This window comes from Aspergillus campestris, assembly GCF_002847485.1.
Source record: "Aspergillus campestris IBT 28561 chromosome Unknown P168scaffold_4, whole genome shotgun sequence".
In the NCBI taxonomy this organism is placed as follows: Eukaryota; Fungi; Ascomycota; class Eurotiomycetes; order Eurotiales; family Aspergillaceae; genus Aspergillus; species Aspergillus campestris.
Window position 1 is genome coordinate 1,948,627 of NW_020194339.1, and position 27,085 is coordinate 1,975,711.

At 53.0% G+C, this 27,085-nt stretch overlaps 12 protein-coding genes across 12 annotated transcripts; 4 read left to right on the forward strand and 8 right to left on the reverse strand.

Annotated features, from left to right (window-relative positions):
• The first annotated feature begins 78 nt into the window (after positions 1-78).
• On the forward strand, positions 79-1,984 carry P168DRAFT_289441 (L-lactate dehydrogenase (cytochrome)). The gene is made up of 3 exons (XM_024837001.1): positions 79-262; positions 365-678; positions 728-1,984. The coding sequence occupies exons 1-3, from the start codon at positions 154-156 to the stop codon at positions 1,805-1,807; spliced, it is 1,503 nt and encodes a 500-aa protein (XP_024694641.1). The 5' UTR covers positions 79-153; the 3' UTR covers positions 1,808-1,984.
• Positions 1,985-2,004: 20 nt separating this feature from the next.
• P168DRAFT_289442 (metallophosphatase domain-containing protein) lies at positions 2,005-3,618 on the reverse strand. The gene has a single exon (XM_024837002.1). It carries the CDS (start codon positions 3,453-3,455, stop codon positions 2,319-2,321), a length of 1,137 nt encoding a protein of 378 aa, XP_024694642.1. The 5' UTR covers positions 3,456-3,618; the 3' UTR covers positions 2,005-2,318.
• Positions 3,619-3,883: 265 nt separating this feature from the next.
• Positions 3,884-5,135, forward strand: P168DRAFT_326336 (peroxisomal membrane protein PEX14; the record flags this gene model as incomplete). The annotated part of the gene is made up of 1 exon (XM_024841112.1): positions 3,884-5,135. The coding sequence occupies exon 1, from the start codon at positions 3,909-3,911 to the stop codon at positions 5,133-5,135; it is 1,227 nt and encodes a 408-aa protein (XP_024694643.1). The 5' UTR covers positions 3,884-3,908.
• Positions 5,136-5,603: 468 nt separating this feature from the next.
• P168DRAFT_232874 (nucleotide sugar dehydrogenase) lies at positions 5,604-7,190 on the reverse strand (the record flags this gene model as incomplete). The annotated part of the gene is made up of 4 exons (XM_024833342.1): positions 5,604-5,707; positions 5,774-6,638; positions 6,690-6,958; positions 7,067-7,190. Coding segments are annotated over 4 exons (1,362 nt in total), but the record flags the coding sequence as incomplete, so codon positions are not given.
• A 1,112-nt stretch (positions 7,191-8,302) lies between these two features.
• Positions 8,303-10,006, reverse strand: P168DRAFT_326338 (Zn(II)2Cys6 transcription factor; the record flags this gene model as incomplete). Its single annotated transcript, XM_024841113.1, has 2 exons — positions 8,407-10,006; positions 8,303-8,334 (listed from the first exon to the last, which is right to left on the reverse strand). Exons 1-2 carry the CDS (start codon positions 9,962-9,964, stop codon positions 8,303-8,305), a joined length of 1,590 nt encoding a protein of 529 aa, XP_024694645.1. The 5' UTR covers positions 9,965-10,006.
• A 717-nt stretch (positions 10,007-10,723) lies between these two features.
• On the reverse strand, positions 10,724-12,943 carry P168DRAFT_296325 (Zn(II)2Cys6 transcription factor domain-containing protein; the record flags this gene model as incomplete). Its single annotated transcript, XM_024838103.1, has 3 exons — positions 10,724-10,741; positions 10,804-12,638; positions 12,718-12,943. 3 exons carry the CDS (start codon positions 12,941-12,943, stop codon positions 10,724-10,726), a joined length of 2,079 nt encoding a protein of 692 aa, XP_024694646.1.
• A 1,787-nt stretch (positions 12,944-14,730) lies between these two features.
• Positions 14,731-16,613, reverse strand: P168DRAFT_280902 (uncharacterized protein; the record flags this gene model as incomplete). Its single annotated transcript, XM_024835892.1, has 5 exons — positions 14,731-14,737; positions 14,877-14,884; positions 15,350-16,099; positions 16,152-16,389; positions 16,450-16,613. The coding sequence occupies 5 exons, from the start codon at positions 16,611-16,613 to the stop codon at positions 14,731-14,733; spliced, it is 1,167 nt and encodes a 388-aa protein (XP_024694647.1).
• Positions 16,614-18,711: 2,098 nt separating this feature from the next.
• P168DRAFT_303730 (uncharacterized protein) lies at positions 18,712-20,162 on the reverse strand. Its single transcript, XM_024838787.1, has 2 exons — positions 19,575-20,162; positions 18,712-19,457 (listed from the first exon to the last, which is right to left on the reverse strand). The coding sequence occupies exons 1-2, from the start codon at positions 19,884-19,886 to the stop codon at positions 18,936-18,938; spliced, it is 834 nt and encodes a 277-aa protein (XP_024694648.1). The 5' UTR covers positions 19,887-20,162; the 3' UTR covers positions 18,712-18,935.
• Positions 20,163-20,331: 169 nt separating this feature from the next.
• On the reverse strand, positions 20,332-22,110 carry nop12 (rRNA-processing protein NOP12). The gene is made up of 2 exons (XM_024837003.1): positions 21,930-22,110; positions 20,332-21,870 (listed from the first exon to the last, which is right to left on the reverse strand). The coding sequence occupies exons 1-2, from the start codon at positions 22,038-22,040 to the stop codon at positions 20,404-20,406; spliced, it is 1,578 nt and encodes a 525-aa protein (XP_024694649.1). The 5' UTR covers positions 22,041-22,110; the 3' UTR covers positions 20,332-20,403.
• A 1,143-nt stretch (positions 22,111-23,253) lies between these two features.
• Positions 23,254-24,079, reverse strand: P168DRAFT_267001 (bola-like protein). Its single transcript, XM_024835007.1, has 2 exons — positions 23,745-24,079; positions 23,254-23,656 (listed from the first exon to the last, which is right to left on the reverse strand). The coding sequence occupies exons 1-2, from the start codon at positions 23,962-23,964 to the stop codon at positions 23,484-23,486; spliced, it is 393 nt and encodes a 130-aa protein (XP_024694650.1). The 5' UTR covers positions 23,965-24,079; the 3' UTR covers positions 23,254-23,483.
• A 285-nt stretch (positions 24,080-24,364) lies between these two features.
• On the forward strand, positions 24,365-25,553 carry P168DRAFT_280906 (Nif3-like dinuclear metal center hexameric protein; the record flags this gene model as incomplete). Its single annotated transcript, XM_024835893.1, has 3 exons — positions 24,365-24,476; positions 24,536-24,661; positions 24,724-25,553. 3 exons carry the CDS (start codon positions 24,365-24,367, stop codon positions 25,551-25,553), a joined length of 1,068 nt encoding a protein of 355 aa, XP_024694651.1.
• Positions 25,554-26,008: 455 nt separating this feature from the next.
• On the forward strand, positions 26,009-27,055 carry P168DRAFT_134166 (phosphotransferase enzyme family protein). The gene has a single exon (XM_024832708.1). The coding sequence runs from the start codon at positions 26,062-26,064 to the stop codon at positions 26,941-26,943; it is 882 nt and encodes a 293-aa protein (XP_024694652.1). The 5' UTR covers positions 26,009-26,061; the 3' UTR covers positions 26,944-27,055.
• Positions 27,056-27,085: the final 30 nt, after the last annotated feature.

Below are 27,085 nucleotides of genomic sequence, written 5' to 3' on the forward strand. Positions count from 1 at the left end.
CATAGCTTAATCCACCAACGACGCAGCCCGGATTAGTTGACTCGGCTGCATCCCGACCCTGATCTATCTCTTCCATCCCTCTTAAGCTGCCCATCTTTCTTCTTCGTTCACTTCTATATCTTTCATCAATTATAGACATAGAATTCTGTGAGAATGGCCAACGGAAAGCTGTCAGGGCAGGATGTCGCCCAACACAACTCCAAAGACTCCTGCTGGGTTATCGTCCATGGAAAGGCCTATGACGTGACGGAGTTCCTACCGGGTATGACCCTCAAATCTCTGGACCTGGATCTATGGACCTGAATCTTTAGATCTCTGGATCTGGATCGCATGATGAATATACTGGATCAGCTAATGGAAATAGAACACCCCGGTGGCCAGAAGATCATCCTCAAGTATGCCGGCAAGGACGCCACCGAAGAGTTCGACCCCATTCACCCCCCCGACACGCTGGACAAGTATCTGGACGCGTCGAAGCATTTGGGCGAGGTGGACATGAGCACCGTCGAACAGGAGGAGAAGGTGGCGGACCCCGAGGAGACCGAGCGCCAGGAGCGCATGAAGCTGATGCCGTCGTTGGCGGCCTGCTACAATCTGTTGGACTTTGAGGAGGTGGCGCGCAATGTCATGAAGAAGACGGCGTGGGCGTATTATTCGAGTGGTGCGGATGACGAGATTGTAAGCCTTCCCATTCTTCGCGATGATTTCGTTGTCGCTAATAAATCAGACCATGCGCGAGAACCACTCCGCCTTCCACAAAATCTGGTTCCGACCGCGAGTCCTCGTCGACGTCGAGAACGTCGACTACTCCACCACCATGCTGGGCTCCAAATGCTCCATCCCCTTCTACGTGACCGCCACCGCACTCGGCAAGCTGGGCAACCCCGAAGGCGAGGTAGTGTTGACGCGGGCGGCCCACGACCACAACGTCGTGCAGATGATCCCGACGCTGGCGTCGTGCTCGTTCGACGACATCGTCGACGCCAAGCGCGGCGACCAGGTCCAGTGGCTGCAGCTGTACGTCAACCGCAACCGCGACATCACCCACCGCATCATCAAGCACGCCGAAGCCCGCGGCTGCAAGGGCCTCTTCATCACGGTCGACGCGCCCCAGCTCGGCCGCCGCGAGAAGGACATGCGCTCCAAGTTCTCCGACACGGGCTCCAGCGTCCAAGCCGACAGCGGCGACGACGTCGACCGCTCCCAGGGCGCCGCCCGCGCCATCTCCTCCTTCATCGACCCCTCCCTCTCCTGGAAAGACATCGCCTGGTTCCAATCCGTCACCTCCATGCCCATCATCCTCAAGGGCGTCCAGCGCGTCGAAGACGTCCTCCTCGCCGTCGAGCACGGCGTCGCCGGCGTCGTCCTCTCCAACCACGGCGGCCGTCAGCTCGACACCGCCCGCTCGGGCATCGAAGTCCTCGCCGAGGTCATGCCCGTCCTGCGCGAGCGCGGCTGGGACAGCAAAATCGAGATCTACATCGACGGCGGCGTCCGTCGCGCCACGGACATCTTGAAAGCACTGTGCCTCGGCGCCCGCGGCGTCGGCATCGGCCGGCCCTTCCTCTACGCCATGTCGGCCTACGGCCAGCCGGGCGTCGACAAGGCCATGCAGCTGCTCAAGGACGAAATGGAGATGAACATGCGGCTGATCGGCGCGCGCTCCATCGCCGAGCTGAACCCTAGCTTCCTCGACACGCGCGGCTTAACCGGTGGCCATAGTGCGGCTGTGCCGTCTGATACTTTGAGCTTGAGGGCTTATGATCCACTGCAGGGGCCGCGGTTTAGCGAGAAGCCGAAGCTCTAGTCTTCCTTTCTCCTTTCCTTCTCCTTTCTTTGTTGTCTCTTTGTATAATGTTGTTTTATGATGACTGTTTAAATCACATGCCTGTCACCTGAGTTGTTTGATTGGCGATACCCTTGTGTATATATGAGAAAGGTACGATTGGTTGATAGACTACAATTACAATGTATTTGTCTTCACGATTTGAAATAAGTATACTGCAAAAAATCTTGCTTATATTATGAAAATATGTAGTGCAAACTATAGTTGATATATAGTCTTGCCTTTGTGAATCTTATTCAAAGATGTGTTGAAAAATTAGAATAACGCCCAAATCCAATGCAGATTCATCCAATGACCGCTCGGTTGCCGTTCGCTCGCTCGCTCGCTGTGCAGATGGGAATGTCTTTAAGGGCATCACTGACTATGTACAGTCATGGGGAACCACGGAGTAGTTTCATGAGGTGAAGAGTCATAAATAGCAAAAAGAAGAGGGAAAAGAGAAAAGAGAAGATGAGGGAGAAGGAAAAGGTGGTTATAAATCTACCACATGTGGTCGGTTGATTAACCGTCCTGAGGTACTGCTCATGCCGGCGGCATTCACGATCCATCCGGAGCCGTCGTTGTCACCGCCCCAGACCTTGGCCCACACGATGCCTAGGACCCCGTAGACAACGACCCGGGCGGCGTCAAACCAGCCGGAGAGGTCGGCGAGGTCTCGTATGATGCCCATGAGGAGGTTGCTGGAGCGGGAGGAGCGCGCGCGGCGGAGGCGCGACGCACACAGCCGCTCCCAGGCGCGCTGGGCTTCGTCCCAGTAGACGGGCTCGATGCCGTATCCGTCGTGGATGTGGCCGAAGACATGCAGGAGTGGGCGCACGCGCCAGATCTCGGAGAGTAGTGACGGACAGCCGGTGGAGTAGACGGGGGACAGGTCGAGATGGGCCTGGGGCGGGGTGTGCGTGACGAGGATGTCGGTGTGGATGGGGACGGTGCCAGACCAGGCGTCGTGGTGCGGCGGGTAGGTGAAGGCGTGTTCGGGGCCGAAGGGGACGAGAGCGGGGACTTGGGGAGCGCCGTACACGGTCAGGGATCGGCCGGTGGGGGTGGGGTTGGCCGTCAAGGAGGAGAAGGACGAGGTGGAGGAGGGCGAAGACGGGACGGACGGTGGTGGGAGAGGGGGGAAGGACAGGGTGACGGACGAGTGCTGCAGGTAGTGGATGTCCCCCCAGTCGATGCGGGGGTCGTCGTCGAGGGAGCGCAGCGAAGCGGTTGAGGAGGAGATGGCGGCAAAGGAAGGCTGGTCACGGTCCTCGGCTAGGCGGGAACGGAGGTCGAAGTAACTGTCATGGTTACCGCAAATCACGACCTTGTGCGAGTGTGGCAGGGATCGTAGCCAATCGATGGTGGCTTGGATCTCGCGGACGGACCCATCATTGGATAAATCGCCGGAGTGGATGAGGAGATCGCCGTCCGGCACGTCGACGTCAGGCCATTCGAGGGTGTGGGTATCTGAGAGACAGACGACACGAATAGGACGAGAGTCAGGCGGGGGACGATGAGGAGGGCCACGTAGTTGGGTGAAGAAGTGGTGAAAAGGATAGAGGAGAGCGGTCAAGGGCGAAGACAGGAAATAATCTGGAAGAGGACGACGATGATACGGCGAGGACATGCTTGATAAGGTATAAGATAGGGGGGGCGGAGAGACAAAGAGGGGTAGAGAGATAGAGAGATAGAGAGATAGAGAGATAGAGAGATAGAGAGATAAAGAGAGGAGAGGAGAAGAGGGGAGAGGAGGAGATGAAGTTGAAGATAAAGATGAAGATGGAGATGAGGTCAGTGCTTCAGGCATTCAGGCATTGCGGAGACTCCAAGAAAAAAGAGGGGATTTTGTTTGGTTTGTTTGTTTGGTTGATCTGTTTGTCTGTCTGTCTGTTTTGTTTTGTTTGTGTAGTTTGACCATTGTCTTAGTTTGTGTGGTTTGTCTACATGACATAATCTGTAACTTACCGTGTATCATGAATACAGCCGAGGTTGCAGCCGAACCCCAGACTTTCTCTCAAGTCTCTCGATCTCATCTTCATCTCATCTTCATCCTCCCAACAGTCCACAATTCACCTTCACCATGTCGGACTCCAAGAAAGCTGCCATTCCGTCATGGCAACAGTCTCAAAACCAACCACCTAAGGAAAACCAGCAAGAAACCCAGCAAGACACACCCTCCGAATCCACACCGTCAACCGACACTCAAACTCCTGACCAGCCCCGGTCTACTCTTCTCGAGCAAGCTTCCAAATTTCTCGAGGATGAATCCATTCGTGATGCGCCTACCGACAAGAAAATCAGCTTTTTAGAGTCCAAGGGTCTCAAGGGTCCAGAGATCGACAGTCTACTGGGCGTGTCGCGCAACTCCGAAGCGACGGCCCCGTCGGAGCCTACCTCATCCCAGCCGACTGCTTCATCCCAACCCACTACCAGCACCAGTAGTACCACCACCAGCACCACCAATACAGACACCCGCTCCGTTCCCCCAATCATCACATACCCCGAATTCCTCGTCCAGCAATCCAAGCCCCCACCGCTAGTCACCCTCCAAAGCATCCTCTACACCATCTACGGCGCCGCCGGTCTCGGCGCAACCTTTTATGGCGCGAGCGAATTCCTCGTCAAGCCAATGCTCGCGCAATTAACCTCCGCGCGACACGATCTCGCCGATACCACCACTTCAAACCTGCAGAAACTCAACGAAAAGCTCGAAAAGACCGTCTCCGTCATCCCGCCCCAGCTCACCGCGCGCTCCCTAACCAATACCAACAACGACAACAAAGACGAAGAAGACACCGAGTCCATCACCTCGGACCCAACAGAGCTCTTCCACCGCGACGTCGCAACCCAAACCTCCCCCGGGGAAGTACCCAGCAAAGAAGGCCTCTGGACGGCCGACTCCGACTCCGACGCTCCAAACACAGCAGACCAAGACCAACCCTCCGCAGCAGCAGCAGCGGTCAACAACCACCTCACCCGTCTAGAAAGCATGCGCAGCAGTCTGCAAGAAATCACCACGACAGACCAAGACTCCACAACCGCCGAAGACGACGTCCGGTCTAGCCTCAACGACCTCCAGCACTACCTCGACGGACTGCTTTACTCGAAGCAGTCGTATGGGTCTGTCTCGGGCTATGGGGTTTACGGCTCTGCGGGGGGTGGTTTTGATGCGAATGCCACGTCGACGGGGATTGGCAAGGCCGAGGAGGATGCCATTACGGGCTTTCGGGCGGAGATTAGGGGGGTGAAGGGGGCTTTGTTGAGTGCGAGGAATTTTCCTGCTGGGGGGAGGGCGAGGGTGAGATAATCTTATTCCTGGCTTTGCCTCTGATTTTATTTCTATTTCCTTTGGTTGTTATTTCAGTGTTGTTTGTACGTAGGTTTCCTTCTACCGATGTAGCCGTTGTATTGGCTTAGAGGATTGTCTATCTACTATCGTCAAGATATACTGTAATGGTCGATATCATCGGTCAACAATGAGACATAGAACTAGCTCATATTTCTACTCTCAAAAAATGAACAATCCCACAAGAATAACCGTATATATCCAGCTGGTTCTAAATACCCCCAAGACGCCTCAGTATCACGGCTCCGGTGTGAACATCGATCGGATATGGATCATGTGGGATGGTCAGATCGTACTTTAGCTACGATCAAGTACATCAGAGTATCTCCCATCATGCTTGGCTGTCGCACACGCGTTAAGATCATGAATAGAAATGGTCTGGACACATTGCCGGAGTACATATAAATGCAAAACCATAATCCATATCAACTACCGCCCAACGACCTCGACTATGAACCCCTGTTGTTCCAAACCCCTGCTATCCAGAAAACCTTTCCCATCAAACACATATCGAGGCTCGCGCATACTCTCCGCTATTCGGTCCCAGACGACAGACCCCGCATTCCGCCTGGTGGACACGCCATCTGCGCCGTTCGAACCTGGCGCATTCCCATTGTCCAGTTCCGGTATCTCGTTCAGGACAACCACCGCCCTAGCATCACGGCAAGCATCATAAACCGACGGAGATACCGTCAGGTGATCCTGTAGGGTGGCAGACACCAAGGGGTCGGACGATTGACCTCCCAGCTCCGTCTGTATCTGCGTCACCGACGCATACGGATCATACAAGGCAACCGAAGCACCGCTCTTGAGAAGCTGCAGCACCACGTCCCGGGCTGGCGTTCCCCGCGTATCTCTCGTCTCCTTCTTATACGCAAAGCCGAGCACCGCAATCCGTTCCTGGTGAAGAAGGGGCGCACCGCCCAGTTGAGTGACGATCCGCTCCGCGACTCGAGCTTTCTGATATTCGTTCAACAAGAGCACATGCTTCCAGTAGTCGGATGGCTCAGCGAGTCCGAGGCTGCGCGCAAGATACGCCAGGCTGGCGGTGTCTTTGACCAGGCAGCTTCCGCCGAAGCCGAACGAGGCCCGCAGGTATTTCGATCCGATCCGCGCGTTCATCCCGAGCCCGCGGGATACATCGGCGATGTCGCCACCGCTGGCTTCGCAGATGGCGCTGAGCGCGTTGATGCTGCTTACTCTTTGCGCGAGGAAGGCGTTGTGCGCGAGCTTGGTCAGCTCCGAGGAGAAAAGAGACATGGTGAGGACGCGGTTCGGCGGTACCCATGGGATGTAGAGATTAGCTAGAGCCTCGGAAGCGGCCTTTGCGGCTGGGTCGTCCTGGGTATATCCGATGATGACTCTGTCTGGGTACATGATATCGTTGATTGAGGTTCCTTGCGCGAGGTATTCCGGGTTCGACAGGACGGTGAAGGATTTCTCTGGCGTGGTGTAGCTCGCGAGCTGTATCTTGTTAGGCGCTGGAAGGTCCTTTGGGTATGTTCATTGACTTACAAAATCCGCAGAGCGTTGCGACGTGCCGCCGGGAACAGTGCTTTTCTCAACGACAACAGTATGGCCCACCGAGCTCTCCACGATCATCCTGAGAGCGCCATCATGCCTGGTCAAGTCCATGTCGAAATGATCGACACTGGAAAGATTGACATGGGCCGGTGTATCAACGCAGATGAACACAACGTCTGCCTCCGCAATCGCCCCAGCAATGTCTACGGAAAACGTCAAGTTCGGCGCTCGAGGTCCGTCTTCAATATCTTCAGCCCCGGCTTCCTCGACACCATTGAGCTCACGAAGTGAAGCCAATTCACGAAAGTATGCCGAGTCCTTGAATATGCCCGAGCCAGCGCTGACCTCCACCAGCATCTCCTGCAGACCCGGCTCAAAGATCGGCGGGTTAGAGGAGTTCCATCGTGAGATCCGGTCACCGTTTACATCCACCACCTTGATTTCACACGAGGGGTTTCGGTACGCCAGCACGGCTGATGTGCTGGTACCTATTCGCGATGTTAAGTCGTGATTGGGTTCGTAACGCAGGGAGACGGACCAACGTGACCAGCGCCCAATACGCAGATCTTGCGCAGGGGTTTGGCTGGATTTTGCGGATGTACATGTGGCACTGTCTGACGCATTCTGGGATAGTTTTCGGTGTTCGATATAAGGGACAAGCAGGATTCGAAGGACACGATGCTCCTCTCTAGCTTGACACTACGGGCTACTTTATAATGGCTCTGAAAAAGATTCGGCAGATCTTCGGCTGGAATATCTGCAAACTGAGACAGGCTCTGTACTCTTCAGCTCAGCCTTGGACTGCTAGGACGCGTAAGTGATCATAGCCCACCCGAGTCAGTAAAGGCATGCAAGGTATTCAGCGCCCCCACAAGAAGATCGATCCCATCCAATCTCGACCCACATTGGCGGGTCTGTATGAGCTCTCATAAACTCATATCTCATTATTGCTGATCGTGATTCCCAGTCGCAACTACGGCTGAGCAGTCTCCACCTTTATTACTGCATGTTATTCCCCGCCCTTGTCGGTGAAATTTTAGCATATTGGAGTTGGAATGTGATCTTTCCTTGCTTGGTTCACCGCTCGTTTACTAGTAGTCTGTAAGGGTTGGCTATTGTAAAGGACACCATGCATATCATTACTGACTGGAATTGTATATACATGTGTGCACTACTATTCTACCCAGTATATATACACAAGTCTATTAGATACAGCACGGAATATCATATACCTAGAAACAACCATATATCTAACAAGCTATAATGACCTTAATTTGAACCCCTCCCAAGCAACTATACACAAAACTAGATACATCTACATCCCATAAGTATAACACAAAGAATATAGAGTATAAACAGACAAACTATATACAGCATAGCCATGAACTAACATACAGCGCCAAATAACCGAACCATCCATACAACCTCTCGATAGGCTAGCAATATATACTCAACATATAAAATCAATATGAACAACAAAGAGAATGAAGAAAATCAAGAACCGCTCCTGGTATCAATCGCTAATGTGAGTCATTTCCATCCATCTGTATACTCTCCTGGAGTCTAAGCCCAAAAGTGACAATGATCCGGGGTTGAGAATATAGTTAATACGGGATGAAGTCTATATTCATGCGGTCTGATTCGTTAGCTTCATCTCTCTCGGCATATTATATATGCAGTAAGGAAGGATAAAAGGGGAGAAACACACCCAGAAACTCATTCCACCCCTCATCCCCATCCACCTGCCTCCCCGCCCAATACATCTCCAAAAACCGCAACGCCTGCACCACATTTGGCACGCGAATAGTTTCATACAGCTGCTGCAACAATCGTCTTACACAATCCCTATCCTCCCCACGCGCCTCACACCCCGCAATGAACAGCGGCGTCGTGAGGAGCACCCACGGGCTGAGGCCGGGGGCGGGGCCGATCTCGGCTGTGCAGGCTAGGATGCGCTTCACGGAGGATTGCACGGCTGGGGAGGAGGAGGGGGTGCGGTGGAGGCGGCGGTGGATTTGGATGAGGGCGCTGTGTTGAAAGGCTGTGTTGCAGAGGGTGAGTTGGTGCTTGCAGATTGGGGTTAGGCGGGGGGCGACGCCGGGGTAGAAGGTTGGTGGGTGGGTTGTTGTTTGGGAGATGAGGTTGTGAAGGGTGGATTCGAGGGTGTTGGTTTCTTGCAATATTGCTGTGTCTGTAGGCGGGTCTGTAGCTGTCTCTGGATGTTGCTCTGTATCGTGGTCTGCATCTTGCTCTTCCATTTGACCAGTCTCACAGTCCACATCTCTACCCCCCACTGTAGTCGTAGACGAAACCCCCTGTCGAGCACGCCACGCAACCTCCCCAATCCCCCTAAAAACAGCAGCCAACCGAACCGTAAACCCCCAATAATCATCTAGATAGTCCGGACTATCCTCCATCATCAACCCACCCAAATCATCCACCTCCCCAATAGGCGGCCCATTACCCGTCAACGCAGTCAATGAGACGATCGAGCGATGCCATCTATCGAGATAGCGACGGAACTCGCTCTCTCCTTCTCCTTCTCCTTCTCCTTCTGCAGATGATGGCTCAGTGGCAATCATCAACGCCCTAGCGCCCTCTATGTGAGCGCGCCATGAGTGGGGATGAATAGCGCCGGAGTGTATCTCCGCTAGACACAGCGTGCGGGCCGTCGCGAGGAGGACATCAGAGGATCCCTTACCCTGGGGAGTCGTCTGCAGCTCCGTGCGAAAATGCTCCAGACTCAATGCGACCAGACGGGCGATATGCGGCGCGGACTTGACGTTTTCGGATTGATTGCGCAAAGCCTGTAAGTGGATGGCTGATAGCGCTAGCGTAGCGTATAGCAAAGACGGAGTCTGTAGGGCTCTCGGAACCAGCATGTGGCAGATCTCGTGGCGCATGCTAGGATGGCAGGCTGTGATCTGCGACGCATCGCGGAGAAAGTGGTGAAGTAGCGACTTTTGGTCGGTGGAGAGACTGGAGAAGGGGTCGACTGGTCGCGATAGGGTTTGCGATGATGAGGTGGCGGCAGACTCAGTAGTATAGATAAACTCCCCCGGAGAATACTCCAACCTCTGCATCCCACCATCGCCCATACAGGCGCCAAACCGCGAGCGCGAAAACGCCCGTCCTCCCCATTGCAACTGCATGGCGTAGCGGCAGGGGACGTTGGCTGTGGCGCAGCGGGTGCAGGATGGACGTTGCTCGTCGCATTTCTGACGGCGGGCTTTACATCTTTTGCAGCCGTTGAAGGAGCGGGACATTGTTTTTTTTCCCTTGGGCTCCGGGGTTGGTGAGGGGTGGTTTATTTGGTTGGTTGGTTGATTGTGAGGAGAGGATGAGGAGGAGGAAATGTTGGGCGGAGGTACGGATAGTGGATTGCATGTATGGATGGATGGATGGTGATGAGGATCCACTTGATAAGCTCAGGGAGTGTGATTGGTGTGTGTTTCGCACCAGGAACCGATCTCATCAACCTTGGTTGAACCAGATAGTATGATAGACAGATCTGAGACGAGAAAACAAAGACGATTATGGATGAGATCAGTTACGTGATGATGCAACTCCTATAGATCAACTAACCCATTCCAGTCTAGAGCTACAGATATTGTCGATCAATCCGATTGTACGCTACCCCGCATTGGGGAAGTTTATACAGATAATATAGATGGAGTGAATGGACTAAAGAGGAGCAATGGAGATAGATGGTAGTGAGTCAATCATGTATTCACGTCATACACTGTACTCAATAAGGCCGTAATCCACCAGACCGTCAAGGATATTCACAAGAAGAGAAACTGTCACAAAGAAAAGAAGAAAAGATGTACAAGCTCCATTGGGAATCATAATTCACATACCCAGGTCACCAACTGGGAAGGGACCAGGAAGAATCAGGAGGTGCAAGAAGAAGATAAACAGCAGACCGTTTTGATCTCGGGGTATGTACCGAACCGATTACATCGTAACCACGATAGAAAGAAAAAAGGAAGATCATCACCACATCATACAGTCCATACAGTCGGTCAAATGCAGGGGAGGAACTGTTGCTATCAGTATCAATCAAACAAAAAGGGGGTGTTGGGAGGAGAAAAGGGGAACATACATTCATCACAATCAACATCGGAATGTCAAACACGTCCCGTTTCACTGTCCAGCAGTACGCGCATTCGACCTTCCCATCCTTGAACCCCAACTGGTTCATCCCCGCCTCGCTGGCGATCCCCCCCTTGCGCAGGTGGCTGTTCCACCGCTGGTGGTCATCCGACTGCACCTCCATGTCCTCCTTCGTCTTGTACTTGAGCAACTTGCACGTCGTCATCACGCTGCCGCGCGAGTCACCAAACGCTAGCCGCGCAAAGTCTTCGTAGAAGTCGACCACGCTGTCGTCGTCGAGCAGCTCTGCTAGGAACACCGGCTGCGGTCGCCCGGGGGCGTTGGTGTCGCCTGGTGCCCCCCGCGGCGTGAAGCTGCGGGACGACGCCCCTGACGATGATGCTGACCCTGACCCTCCTGTGTTGACGTTCAGGTTCGGCTCCTTCCCCAGCAGCACGTCCTTCTTCCATCCGGTCAGAATGCTGAATTCCTTGCCGACGGCGGCGACCTCGCCCGTCCGCCGGCAGACGATCGTCGGCGTGCCGCACGCGTTGATAAAGTCCTCGTACTCCCAGAGTGTCCGCTGGAAGCACTTTTCCATGAAGATCAGGTCGTCGCGGTTGAGCGTCTTCGTCGTGGCGATGAAGGACGGCCGGATCGACGCCAGCGCTTTGGCGATCTGTAGCGTCTTTTGCGGGGTGAAGCGTCGCTGGATAAAAGCGGTTAGGTTGTGGAATCGGTTCGTGTAGGCGTATGGCTCTTTGACGCTCTCGTAGATGGCTGAGGGATTTTGTTGGCGGCGTCGGGGTCCCCCCGGTAGGGTCGGTGGTTTGAGGTTGGGGGCCGCAATCGACGGCCGTTGCCCGTGCGGGTTCCCCAGGCCGTTCGCCTTGTGGGCGATGGCGGGGTGGAACAGCGGGTCTTCGAACCCGGACGTCGGGACCTGCGGACTGGTTGTGGTGGTGGTAGCCCCGGGGCTGTTGAAATTGGCCGAGCCGCTCTCGATGGCGAACGCGTGCGGCGCGTCCGGCTTGGACAGATGGCCCGGAATGACGCTGCCCTGCCCCGGCGGGTACACCCCGCCGACACCCAGGGGGCCGGGCGGCTGCCCGCCGGGCCACTCGTTGAGCAGCGGATCGCCGAACATGAACGGTTGCTGGGTCCCGGGACTTTCCCCAAACGGCGCGCCTGTGACCGGGTTGGCGGAGAACTGCGCCGAGCCACTCCGCCCCATGGATCCGCGCTGGGTGGCCGAGTCGCTGGGCGAGTCCCCCGCGCCGGTAGCCATATGGCCCAGCATGCTGAACTCGAGCGCGCCGTAGCGATTCTCGAAGTTCATGCTGGACAGGTCGAAGTTGAAGAGCGCCGGGTCGCTGGGGTCGAACAGGGCTCCCGCGAACGGGTTCTGGTTCTGACCGGGTGCGCCCGACACGCCCGGGTTCGGGGGCGGTTGGCTGGCGGAGGAGATGCTGTTGTGTCGGGCGGTCGGGTTCGCCTTCATGGAAAAGGTGGGGGAGACGGGCGACTGGGAGGGAAACGGGTTCTGGTTGAGGGAGTTCTCCTGGTAGACATTGTGGGAGGTCGACTGCGGGGTGGGGTAGAAGTTGGCGGCGGAGTTCGGGGGCGCGGTCGCATTGACGGCGTTGGCGCTGTTGCGGGAGAGGGGGAGGTTATTCCGTAAGGGGTGGTTGTTATTGCTGTGATTGTTGTAGAAATTGCCGCGGATGCCCGGCATCAGGGCGCCGTCAGGCGCGTCGTGCAGATACTTGGCCTTTTTGCGCACTCCGTCGTGGCAGGCGTCCTGGAGGCCCCGTTTGATGCATCGTTGGCACGGTCGTTCGTCGCCTAGTCCACATCTGTCAGCTCCGATCCACATCTTCTCTCGGCACTCACGATGCGCGCCACAAGAGAGGGGATCGCATACCGCAGGTGAGATGCGCCCGTTGACAGGCAAAACAGGCCCGTCGCGCCTTTTTCCTCCGGGGACGAGAGGGATCTTTCGGGTTCGGTTTGGGCGCCGGCGCGGTTGCGCCATTTCCCTCGTCCTTGGAAACCTTCCGCGGGGCGGGGTCTCCGTTGGGCACGAGATCCAGTTGACCGCGATCGGCCTCGGGGGCCGACACACTGGTATCCTCCGAATCCGCCTTCATGTTGACATGAAAATGGAGACCCTGGGGGCGATCGCGAGGGGGAGGAAGAGGGAGGGAGAAAGAAAGGGAGGGGAAGTCGTGAGATTTACGTTTCACGGCTTGCCACCTAGGTAGCTGGTCACACGAGACAACCTCGGCGGGTCAGAGACAGACTGAGAGGGAGGTAGGGGGGAGTCGAGGTCGAGAATGGATTAAGGGTCTCTCAGTATTGTGGTCAAAGAAGAGAGGGAGGTAAGAAGAAGGTGATGTCTTGCGGTCCGAGCGCATGAAAACCACGAGGTATGACAGCGCGCGACGGAACCGAGGGACGTTGGAGGTTCGGATGGATGGATCCCAATGCAGGTGATTGAAAAATCAAATAAAATAAGGGAAAATCAAGAGGATCAAAAGGTAAGTAGAAGATGATTTACAAATTGAATAAATCAATACAGCAGATAAAAAGAAAGAGGGATGATTTGGTATGCGATCAGTGTTGTCTTGTCTCTTTTTTTTTTTCTTTCTAATTGACCTGTGACAGGGAGAGGTCGGTGATGCGACAGACGGACTGCGGGGAAGACCGAGCGAACACGATGAAAACGTCGCAATAAGAAAGACGAGAGAAGAAGAAGAGAAGTGGGTAAGAGTTCCAGACAACGGGAATGCGAGGGTCGGTAGTTGGAATTAGGTATATGGAAATACCAATGCGGAGGGAGGGGAGGATAAGAGGGTTGAACGCGGGGAAAAGATCGAAAGAAAAGAAAAAGAGAAAAAAAAGGGAAAAAAGAAACGAGGAATGAGAAGGAGGAAATGAGGGAATAACTGGAGAAAAGAAATTAAAATTAAACAGAAAATTGAAAAGAAAAAAGGGAAAACAAGAACTGGGGCTTCTGATAGGTGGAGAGGCGCAGTATTAGCAATAGCCAGGGTTAGAATGTCGCGTGTCTCTTCAATGTACCTATTTTACTTAATAGATATTGGGTTTCTGATGGGATGAAGTAATAGAAAGAAGCCAAGAAACAAGTATTAATAATATAAATACAATAAAATAAGAAAGAGAGAGAAAGTGGCGGACTCATACATGGATAGAATAGTGTAGGACTTGATATCTGCCTCAGTACCAGATACTATAGCCTTATACTATCTAGATACTAAAGTATAGTCACTACATAAACATACAATAAATCATTATGCAGGAACTATCATGTACCCAATTGACCAGAGTAATCATAATCCAGATCGGAGGATCTCACATGTGAATCTCCAATCTTGTGATTCTGATACTTTAGCGCTTGACTTCACCCTGACTGATCTCTCCCAGCTTACTCCTCCAGTTCAACATGAGACAATCTGACGAGTTTCAAGACCAGTTCATTGGACAGTATCTCTATCCCCCATCTGGACATAGTCTACATACGTAATCCTCTGAGGCAGAGGCATTTCTTCTCACTGATTATTCATCTGACAGCTCCAAGCCGCCCACCATTTCAGTTAGTCAATCCCCACTACTAGTACTTAGGCAGGTAGTATATCCCGCATCTCTACCCAGCATACTAAAGTAATGACCAAGAACTCAAAAGAATAACAACAACCAAACCACCATTCGCCAGAAAACTACAGTACATATCACAGAGGTAGTAAGTAAGTATGAGCCATTTTCAACCCTGTCTCGGATCTTCTCGGAACCTCTTTTCTCATTCCCGACCTCTCCCGAGGGTCCTTAGTCATGGGCCGAGTTGGAAAATGCCTCGGCTTTTTTTCTTTATGTGGGGTATGTATCTACCTACTTACCTCTACCCCTACCTCCCTACCTAGTACCTAGGCAGGGGTTATTGTGTAAGTAATCAATTTATAGCAATGGCAATGGAATGGCAAGAGCCGTGGTCAAGCTACCTAGGTAGTAAATCCGAGGGCATGGATCTTAGAACCGGTTTGCTTGTCTACCCACACTACTTACCTAACTACCTTGTTAGGTGTGTTAGCGAGTTTTGAGTTTTATAGTGCATATACGTAATGGAATGAATAGACTTTGGGTGAGAGGTGGTAATAAGTCTAACCTCTAGGTATAGCTTTCCCAAATCATTTTTGCCCGCTTATTCAATCTGAATTGTTATGCCGATGACAGCCGCCAGCCGCCGGCCGCTAGGTAGACCGCCGCGGAAAACACTACCGAGTCCCGTCTAGGGCTATGATCTGCTGGTTCATCCTACTATATTCCCTTTCTTCTACACTTTATACAACAATGAATGTAAAAGCGGTATAGTATAAATGTAAAGTTCAGTATAAATAATTACCGTTCCTAACCAGAGGAAGTATAATAATACCAGTCATACCATCATGACAGCGGATTCTCCATCCGCGATGCAACGCCAAACCCAGAAACCAAACCCGAAAAAAAGGAAGAGATTACGCTGTCCACTGCGGACACACCCGGCGCAGGAACTTCATAAACTTGAAGAATCCCACCGCGTACTCCACATTCCCGTAAGGGTCGACCACCCGCTCCGGGAATGCGACGCCCGCGCCGTGCAGGCCCGGGATGAGGTGGCCCTGGGCGTTCTTGAAGTTGCCCGAGTCGTGGTCGAACTCTGGTGTCAGCTCGGCGCCGTCGACCGAGAGCGACGGGAGCGGGTCCCGCGTGTACCCCACGGCTTGCACCAGGTACGAGCACGACGGCAGGTGCTTCTGGTACTGTGCGGTTTCTTGCCCGCCGCCGCAGTCGATCTTGGTGATGAATTGGCCGGCCTCGGAGGTGGGCAGCATAGCGTCTTCCAGCTGTGTGCGCGCAAAGTCCGCCGCGAGGCCCTTCAGCCCCGTGTTGTCGCGCAGGATCCACCCGTCCTTGTACTCGGCGTACCGCATCCCGTGCCGCGTGAACCACTTGACGCGCAGCTGCGGGTGCGAGCTGCGCGCCAGGTCCACCAGGTTGAGCAGCACCAGGATGGCGCTGTGGGAGGCTCCCACCACGCCGATCGTCAGCGGCATGTCCCGGGGGAGGAAGGCAGCCAGGTCGCTCGGCTTCAGTGCCATGTCGAGGTCCAGCCTCTGCAGGGGTGATGCCGTTTCGGGCATGGGCAAGAAGGTCGGGGAGGATCCCGTGCACAGGATGAGTTGAGGGGTGATAATCTCGACGTCATCTTGGGAGTCTGAGCGGTGGATGCGTACCGTCCAGGAGCCGGTCTGTCGCACGTTAGTTGAGATACGAAGGACGAGTCTAGGGGCGATCACTCACGTTTGCGGCCTGGTTGGCGGCTGTGACCATGCCTCGGCAGGCGTACACCTGCTCCATCTTGACGACCCCGTCCGTCAGGGCGCGCATCATGTCGGCCGCGTGGTGCAGATGGCAGGTTTTATCCTGGTCAAGTTTGGCCATGGTGGTGAAGGGGTTGGGGGCGGGGGTGCTGTCGATGACGGAACGGAAGGGCTGGACGGCGGTGGCATATGCCTGGAAGAGTCCAACTTTGGTGTTGCTGGAGGAGCGGTCAGCGGGTGTTCCTTCGGGGTCTCCTCAAACCAGCAGCAACACTCACCTTGGAACTTCACGATACTTCCGATTTACGCGACCTCCTTGGAACGAGGGATCGATCCAAGCAATCTTCCCGCTGAGCTGTCTCTCCAACAGATTCCCCATAACCGCGAGACCCGCGGGACCGGATCCTACCACGACCGCAGCACATCTTTGTGGTGCACTCATTTTCCGATCTGATTCGTGGAGTAGTAGAAGATCGGATGATCGGTAGAGAGTGGATAGGTCGAATTCAAGATATAAGTATACAACGACCAAAAATGACAATTGGCAAACGGAAAAAACTGGCGAGAGGAGAAAGCGGAGAGCATTGGAGAGGGGCCCGAATTTAAGGGAGTCTCCAGATGGAGCCGGGGATGTAAACGCATGACCGGCGTTATCTTCGGCGACAGAAAATCAATCGCCGGTTGGAAATTGCATATTTGGCGGAGAGAAGGCGGGAGAGACCAGGAATCTGCACCATGGTTGACGAATGACAACGGGCGGGCGGGCATTCCTGACCGTGGCAGTTCTGGTTGACCGGCGACTGACCTGCAACCCAAGGCACCTTCTCGGGCGAGACGGCGACCGGGGTTATCATGCCTGGATTTAGCATAGAGTGCCAGTTGCGCAATCAGGAGGCCCGGCCCCACCCGGGCTGGCCGCTTTGTGTCGGCCGTGTCGTCTCATGGTGAGGGAGAGGAAGCATTCATGTTGGTGTCATGGTGTATGGTGGGTGGCGAGTATGGCGAGATTGATCCCACCGCAGAGTCAATCGTCCGAAGCAATTGCGTATATTGACGAAGCAAAGCTCATCATCAAGAAGAAGAAGAAGACAAGAGGAGGGAAGTTCCTTATATTCGAGCGACGAAGCTGTCGATGGGGGCCTTGGCGCCATGGCGTGATCCCGTCCCAGAATGAGGTTATCGCGAGGGACCTGGGGCCTGAGGCAGGAGACTTACCACATTGGGACATAAGTCGGCGACTCACTCGGAGAACTCGCGGTGGATCCGGCCGATCAGTTTGACTCCGCACTATCCCCGACATCATATACTCCTGAACCACGGTTATCTTTCCATTCTGCATGCGAACAAAGATGTTAACTGGATAGTATTTGATCCAGATCAATTGAAGATGATTGGAATTGATGGTAATTAATATGAGTTATAGTAGAGATCAAGTCATGAGAGAAACATCCAGCCATTTGACACAAGTATCCCATGACGTAGGTAGTCTTTGGAGGAGTAAATCCTACACTAACCCTAATAGTCACATACTATAGACCACGTAGCAGCCACATGGTCAATTATCTCCAACCATGGTTGTCTCTATCTTCCATTAGTCGGTGCTATCAGTTCGTGGGTCTATTGCATTTTAATCAGTTTATAAAGACTAGACAATCTCAAGATATGCCTATAATTGTTAATCTACCAAGCATTTGGCCCCGATAACTGCGAGAAAGACAGCAGAGAAATAGAGGCCATGATCAACAGGGATAATACCATACTGTCAATGTCAAATAGACAATAATCAGTCCCTTCCGTCGTGATCGGTCCCACTCAGCAACCTGGACGCTTCTATTCCTACCGGGGACCCACTCCGGATCCACTGTCTCTATCTTCGTTTGAGATAAGAATAGCTTACTCGAATCACGTTTACCTGACTATGGGAGAATAATATGCCAGACATATAGAGACTAGCTGGAAAACCTGGTGTTTGGATTTACTTATACGGACCTTTAATAACGCAGTATAGCTATATCTACTACTGGCCAGTGTATATTCTTCTGTTATGGATTAGGTACAAGCAGGTCAGTATCTCGATTATGAGGGAGACTGTATAGCCCTCTATACTTTCTTCAGTATAAGAACTCTATGAATACATTATATTTTCCTGGGTACTAGAGTTTGGGATCTTGCTAAATACACTAGCTAGAAAACCTATATAAACCATGTGTGAACATTCACCTAAATAATTTCAACAACAGAGAAAAAACAGAAAGTAAAAATACTATAATCACAGCAGCTGAAAAACACAATGAAGTCAAGTTACTTGAATCTTGAAAACCGCAGCTAATCTTTCTATTTTCCTTTCTGATAAGTACCCAATACTTAGTAGTCTATATACATCTCATCAAGTAGACAAAACCTCCCGCGTTGCGAGGCTTCAGCAAACATTAATTGAACTTTGATATATTGTCATTGTTTCCCTACTACTATGAGAAGTAATCGCCTTGGTCAAAACACATAATGATAACCATAGATAAAACGCTGCTACCTCAAGGGAGGCTCACATTGGCACTGTATGCTTTATGAGAGCATGTAATTGATCGGAGACTACCTAGCGAATAAGCACCATCTTGAAGTATCATTGCTGCGCTCGGTCATCCCCTTCTCTATCTCTCGCGCCAACGACTTGCCATGGTATTGAATGCATGAAGGGTACTGTTTAATCATCCCGAAAGAGAAAGGCAAAAAAGAAAAAAGGTACTACAAACAAGACGGGCAAAAATCAAACCGCCCAAAAAGTCCTCACCCAAAACCCATACACACGATTCGACCACCCTCCAAACCTTGCGCGCGCCCAAATGACCAGCGCATCTCCCACCTCCATTTCCCGCACCTGCTTCCCATCGAGCGTCGCGCGCCCCCTCCCCGTTTCATTCGCGATCTCCTCTGCCTCCGCCGAGTCCTCTTCTATACAGTCCTGATAGTGCCACGTGACAACATGACGCTGTGTCTCGCCCACTGCCGTCTTGTTGCACTGCAGTTTGTGAGCGTTGGGTAGAAGGAGCGGGGCGTCGTTTTCGAAGCCGCCTTGCGGTGGGTGGAACTCTGGCCCCGGGGCGTCTGGCGCTCGCTGCTGTGCGGAATGCATCACGTCCACGTCGAACCAGGTGAAGGAGCCTTCGTAGGGTGTGGTTCGTCGGCCGCCGCCCCAGCCTTGGTCGCGGCTGTCTATTGTGAAGACGATCTTGCGGCAGGGATGGATGGTTCGGTGTGGACGTGGCTTTGGGGTGGTGTTTTCTTGTGTCTGTTTATTTTTATTTTTTATCTTTAGCTTCCTTTCTTGACCTTTTTGCCTTTTTTCCCTCGTGATAGTGCTGATGAACGGGTAGAATAAGAGACTACTCCATGGATAAGTACATACCGTCTCATCATAGCAAAGCGGCTGCGTTACCACGACCACGGCGTCCCGATCCTGATGCACCACCATCTTCTTCTGCAGTCGCGTCACCGTCGACGGCCAATACTCCGCGGCATCGACGATCATGTCGACAATTTCCGAAGGCAGGCCCTCAGGGACGATCTTCCAGGACAGGAGATAGCGCGTCTTCAGCACATCCTCCAAACTCGGGTAGTATTGGTTGTTGTCGGGGCTGACATCCGTGTCGTCGGCCGACGTTGCGGGCTCGTCGTTTTGGTTGGGTGTGCGGTCGCGGTGAGCGAATCGGCGGATCATTGTTGATGGTGTGGGGTGGGATTCTTATATGAGGATGGTATGCAGTTGTTGGAGATGCAGGAAGAGGATGCGGGGGGGGTTGTTTCGGGCTTGAGATGGCTTACTGTAGCTTAGCTTCTGGCGCCGGGAGCGGGGTCTAGACTAGGCTACACAGCTGTGCCGATTTGCGACACGGATGGGCGGGCGGTCGTGCAGTTTTGCGTACTGGTCTTGTTTTTGTATGATCGTCTCGATATGACAGTTAGTCGTTTCAATGGCACAAATTCACCCAGAGGGAGGAGATCAGTTAAATCAGTCCATGTTCCTATCTGCGGGGACTGTCTGTGGGAATAGTTGGGGATGACGTCATGTACACCTGAGGCATTGACACAATCATTGCCTGAGGTATTCACAATGCCAGAACTACGAGTATACGAGACGAACCGATGATGATTATCCATTGAGACCGTGCGTGATATTTTATCGTGGTTGAGACACGCGCCAAAAATATACTCCTAATATAAACAGATAATACCCGCTAAGCCTTCACCTTCGCTTGTCTCCCTCCGGCTGCCTGGTACGCCGCAGCCCGCTTGCTGCTCCGGTTGTTCGGCTTGCCCTTGGAGCCCTTGGAGCCCCGACTCTTGGTCTTCACCCGGAGCCGGTTCGCGTCGCCCTCCGTTGCGCGCTGGCCTTCGAAGACCGCCGAATTCCCCGAGATCGTTCTCTGCCCATCCGACTTCAGCTGCGCCGCGCCAGCCCGGCCGAAAAGCCTGCTGGCCCGACCCTGGAGTGTCTTGGCCGCCTCGGTCTGCCGGCCGTTGCCCGCATCCTCTCGCTTCTTCATCATCTTTCGGGCGCGGGTCACGCGCAGTTTCCGCGGGAGCATGGGGGGGAACTTCTTCCCATCCAGGAGGAGCGCTTCCTCCACGCAGTTCGGGTCGTGGAATTGAACGTAGGCGAATCCCTTTCCGACGCGCGTCAGGCGGTCGCGGACGACGCGCACGGATTCAACGCTGCACTTGTTGACCTTGGATTTCTGGTCTTTCGAGCCGCCCGTGTGTGCGTCGAAGGTCCTCCAGAGGCCCTCCTCGACGTCAGCCGGCGCCCGTTTCTTGTTCTTCTTCTCCTCCGTCTCGCCCTCGACGTCCACGAAGTCAAGGTTACCGACGAAGACACAGCGCTTATTGTCGACCTTGGCGGGATGCGCAATGCTGTCCGCCCGCAGATGCCGGTCCAGGACGACAGTTCCGTTCAAAGCATGAGGTGCCTTCCGCGCACCCTGAATCGTGCTGTAGACCGCATACGCATTGGTGCTTGGGGTAGTTTCATCGAGCAGCTCCTGCTTGGCAAAGGCCGCGCGCTTGGGGACCTTTCCGCCACTAGCAAACGCAGTCGACCGGAATCGGAGGGATTCGAGTTTGTGAGGACCCGTAGACTCGGGGATCGAGGAAAGGAAAGACTCCAGATGTCTCATGAGGGTTTTCTTGCCGGATTTCGACTTAATAGCCTCGGTGGAGACATTGCCCAGGAAGATAGTTCTGTTGGACTTGTCGAGTTCCGAGGCGTCGCCCGCGTGGCTTTCGTGTTTCGGAGGGGCCGTGGCTGCCTCATCGGAGCTCTCATCCTCGTCGGAGCCGTCGGAAGATCCGCTCTCCTCGTCAGAGCCGCTCTTCTGTTTCTTGGTCTGTTCGGCGCGGCGCTTCTCCACGGACTTCTGCTCCTCCTTCTCCAGGCGGCGCATGTAAGAGTCTTCGAGGTCGTCGGTCGTCGCCCTCTTTCGTTTCCGGCTCGGTGCTTCGGCAGCTGCTGCGGCTCGATCGCTGTCTGCATCACTGGGAGATTCGGGTGCCTCCCCCATGACTTCGTCGTCATCATCTCCGCCGATTGATTCGCCGTCTTCCGGCTCGGAGATTTCCTCGTCGTTTTCCACCTCAGCTTTGCCGCGCTTAGACGATGCGCTGGGGATGATTTCAGGGATCGTGGGTTCCTTCACAGGACCAGACTACAGATGCAAGAGACATTAGCAAATAATCCACGCGACAAAAGGAAGTGGATTCGTACGCTTTGGTCGAACAGCGACGCCAGAGCAGGGTCGACGGCAATCTTCCCGGAGAACAAGGCATTCCCCGACTCCGGGTTAGCAGCCGATTGGGACTTTGATTTCTTGCCCATGTTGTGTGTGAGTCCGTCCAAAAGGCCCGGACCGTATATTAGGGATATTGGAGGGAATGGGAGAAAAGATAAGATGTTGGTGTCAATTGCGGAGAATCTTATTTTATTTTTTAACTTTTTTCTTTTTCGGAGATGGGCGATTTATGCACTAGTCCGTTTTGGGCCTGGTGCGGGTCTATCACGTGTGCTTGGTCCATATGGGATGTGATTGGCTCAGATCATCTATATCGAGGTATATCTGAAAATTGAGCATTTGGCTTACCTTCTATTTGAAGATTGCCACCATTCTATGATATAGAGATGGTTTATCTCATGTATTATCTTGTACACATTTTTCTTAAGTAAATGTAATCACGAACCACGCTGAATATCCATCTAGCCGCCTTGTTGGCAGGTGTCCTCTTGATTGCTGGCAGGAAAAGTTTCCTTCGGCCCTTAGTGGAAGATTCCCTGTCTTCTATATTGCTAATAAGTGTATCCAGAGACTGGACTTCTTGTTGAGTTGAAGAAAAGTAGACCATGGGCATTTACAGCTCTAGAACCATCGTCCATCTAGTGTTGTTGTAACAAAGACCCGGATTACCACTCGGCTACAGAATATATTTTAACAATCTTGGCCCGACAAGTACGAATTTCATCGGAGCCTCTGAGAGGTTTTCTCTTGTCAAGAGACAGAAGAGCGTTGACCCAATTTACTCTAGATCAGGGGACAGACCAAACACAGATAACACATATCGACGGTCCCAGCAACCTGTCGCGGCAGTACGCAATGAAGTCCCGAGTGGCCCACAGATCAGTGTGTCTAACATGAAAGCCATTTTCCTTGTAAAAAGAATGAATGTCATCCTCTCAAGACAAGAGGTGTCACCGAGCTTAGTATTGCTAGGGTGTATGCCTTGGTTGATACTCACCGATGTATATGAGGTTCTCATCATATACTTTACGTCATTATCAAGGGACGAAGATTGTGCCATAGCAAATCCAATATCTTGGTAAACGTGAACTAGACTTTGTTGATGTGTACTGTGCCCATGGCCATGTTCCAGGCGTCATAACAGTTCCAGGGATCGGAACATGTGATGCACGTAGTATATATATGATGAATTCAGAAATACATAAGAACCTGGCTTCTAAGTCAAAAGATCAAAGTAAGGAAAGGTAAGGAGGGGTGAAAGAAAAAGGCCTAATGATGTTAGGTAAATCATTGGATTACCCGTAATCAAATTCTATTTAAGCCAGCAACAGACAAAATGACTGTCCGCTGCAGGTCTAGACAATGTACATAGAGAAGTCAATCCTTCAACGCCTGGTCGCATGCTTTCGCGAGCATGCCGTAACAACCAAGGATATATCAGTATCATATATCATACCAAACCGTCCGATCTTGCATTATAACACAAGACGGTCCAGTCTCTTTCCTTCCACCCATCAAGCCAGAATTCTTTACTGCTGCAGCGCCTGCCACTGCTCCGGGGTGTAGCATTTGGGCGTCCAGGCGTGGATGGCGGCAATCTCCGCCTTCAAGGCCGCGTTGACCAACCGGTGGCGGGCGAGCATGGTCTTCTTCTCGAACTGGGGGGAAACGATGACGGCCTGGAACGCCTGTCCGCAGCCACCTATACAACCATCATGCGTTAGCGATCACTAGTCCTATATTGTCTTCCTCCAAATGATACCCTACACTCGAAAAGTGACCCGACTTACCCGACAAGTCCTCGATCTCAACGTGCTGCGCTTGCAGCTGGTCCGTCAGCTTGGCCTTGATCAGGTCCGCTGTCACTCCGTTGGTGGCATCCGCCATGGCTGCGTTCACGGCGGCGAAAGAGCGCGCGGAGACGGAGAAAGGCGAAAAGGACTGGTGGACCGGGGTGCGGAGGAAGTAGCGGCAGCTTCTGCTCAACAGGGTGGAGGTGCGGGAGTACATCAAGTGCGGCGGGTGCACTGTGTAAAAGAAAGAAAAAATTCGAATTTGAGGGCGTAAAAGGCGAGACAGGAAGGTAGAAAGGTGAAGAGAGGCTTGACCGTGAGGCGCAAAAAAGATGGATGTAGAGTCAGTTGAGATGACGGAATTAATCATCCGGGGATTGCGGATTTGGTGCCTGTGGCTGTGGCTGGTGCGTCGATTGTGGCGCGAGCTGCGACGTTGGTGGGGATCGGCTTCATCTGGGCTTGATTTGCGCATTGTTGGTCCTGCAACTCTTTATCCAATTTATCTGTGGTCCTAGATACAAACTTTTTCCTCTTATCAGTTGATTTCTTGTTTATATCTTGTACTGGACATTATACAATATTCTATGACTGCTCTTTCCCGCCTCTATTCAACCATGTCCTCTTCCCTCATCCCCGCATCGTCACCCTTCACCCGGGCAGTGGTGAACTCTATGAGGAAGTTATATCCCGAGTCCCTCGCAGACAAGAGCTTCGACAATACAGGCTGTAAGCTTTTACTGATATACATTGCTTCGATACTCTGGCAGCTGCTAATCAACTCACAGTACTCCTCGAGGCCCCGTTCAACCCTGCGCGCAGACAGAAGAACTCGGTCCTCTTGACCATCGACCTCACCAGAGCCGTTGCGGATGAAGCGATTGCCCGTCGGGACTCGGTGGTTGTCGCCTACCGTATGGAATGAATGATCAGTTACCCAGCGCGTACATGGATCGCTAACTTTCATTTGTTGAAGACCCCATCATCTTCCGGGGCCTCAAATCCCTTACCCTGAACGACTCACAGCAGAACTCTCTCCTCCGACTAGCCCAAGAGGGCATCAGTGTCTACTCCCCCCACACCGCCGTCGATGCGACCCCCGGTGGGATGGCCGACTGGCTCTGCGACATTGTGACCGGAGCTCTCACCCCATCAAGTGATGCAGCACCCGCAATTGAGAAATCCTCGTCCCAAACCTACTCGCAGGCCGTCTTTCCCCAGCCCCAACCTGCTTCTGCCACTCCGTCGTCTGCCGTGCCCCACGAGCGCAGCACCATCCACCCCTCCCCGCCGCCCGTGCCAGAAGGCCTGGAATCCGCAGGAATGGGCCGCATCGTCACCTTCCAAACACCCCAGCCCCTCGCCGCCATTGTCGATCGAATCGGCCGCGGCACTGGAAACCCCGGCGGTATCCCCATTGCCATCCCGCAGTCCGCGTCGGTGGACGACTTGAAGATCCGCACGGTGGGAGTGTGCCCTGGATCGGGTTCGAGTGTCCTTTTCAAAGCCCCTGGCGGCATTCCCGATCTGCTGTTTACCGGCGAACTGAGCCACCACGAGGCACTGGCTGCCGTTGAGCAAGGCTCGGTGGTTGTTGCGTTGGCTCATTCCAACAGCGAGCGGGGGTATCTTCGGGCTGTGATGCGTGAAAAGCTCGCAGGGACTTTGGCCACGGAGTGGGAGACCGTGCGGAAACAGCCCGAGAATGCGCCAGCTTGGGAGGAGGCATATGCGGATACGGAGAGCGCGGTTGACGTGAGCAATCAGGACAGGGACCCGTATGGGATTATGATTCGACAAGTCTAGGTTGGACTGTTGGAATGTTAGTGTTTAGTCGTGGTTTTCTCACGTTGTCTACGCAGGTATTATGGTCGAATGTATGTAAATGAAATGGGTCTTGTAGGGTTCTCTATAAACATCGCACTGAGCTTTATAGTAGCCCAATTCGTCCCGTGACAGCATACAACGAATTGTACTAATACAACCTCATCATATCACTTCCTCTCTCCTTCAGCCTCTTCTCCCCATCCCTCTTTTCTCTATCATTGGGCTTCTCACCTCGCATTGTTAATATAGCAATGCTAATATTCAAGTAGGCGAACACCCAATGTCCAGGGGTAAGACCAATCAATGTATTGAGCTCAGCGCTTCGGTGAGGTGAGAGATATCACATGACTGGAATATAGGCACCGGTGTACATATATTGGGGGGTTGGGTTGGCATGCATTCTGAACTTCTTAGTGCTCATTTCCCTTCCATTCAAGCAATCTTCCTTACTTCAATATTACCTTTGTCGACTCCTGCTATCTGCATAATGTGGAATCCAGTGACCGCCCCTTTCCAGAACTCCCAGCCACTGCCTCCTCTACCTACAACAGATGAAATCCGAGCTTGCACCAATTTTCTGTGGGAGACCATGGCCTCTAATATCGTGGCGGTGAACGACGATATCGTTGTAAAATATGGAGGTTGTATAAACGTCTGGGAAGGCCAGGCGTTGGTTTACCTTGAACGACACGTCCCAGAAGTTCCAGCGCCTCGACTGTACGCGATGTACCATGATTCCAAGCAACTTTTCTTGATCATGCAACGCGTTCCCGGGGTGCCGCTGAATTCCATTTGGACATCATTGGCGCACTCGGAGAAGGACGACATTATCGCCAAACTCCAACTAATATTCGACGCAATGCAAAAGGCCGAGTGTCCGTGGCCCGACTTTTTCGGGGGTCTAGACGGGGGCAGTGTACATCACTACCTATTCTATAGCCAACATGGCGATGAGAAGTTTCTAGGGCCTTTCTCCGGCGAACCGGCCTTTATTGCGGGCCTGGTTGGTAATTACAGAGCTGTGGTCGAGCGCAATAATCTGCCAGACTACAAGGCTCGCTTTTACGAAACATACCTCGCTCGCGTTCTGCAGGGGCACCGGACGCATGGGGACGTTGAGCAGAAGAACATCATGGTCGTGGAGAATTTAAGTCACCCAAACGATCAAGGTGGGCGATCGTTTGACGTCGCACTAGTCGATTGGGAGAATTCTGGTTGGTTTCCTGACTTCTGGGAATTCTTTTGTGCATCTGACCCCCTTCATTTCCAGTGGGAAGAAGACTGGCCGTGGCAAGTCCAGGAGTTTGTCCAGGTATGGCCTGCCGAGATGGCCGTGATGCAACTGATTGACAAGGATCTGGGCTGGTGAAGCACGTTGCTATGTTTAGATATGCAACGTGTAGGAGGCTATGGGAGATTAAGTTTCATCTGATAATCAGAAGACAAATAGCGTTTACTGAGATTGTATAGAAACACTTGGATGTCGTTCTCCTGGGTTCTTGCCAAGAGCT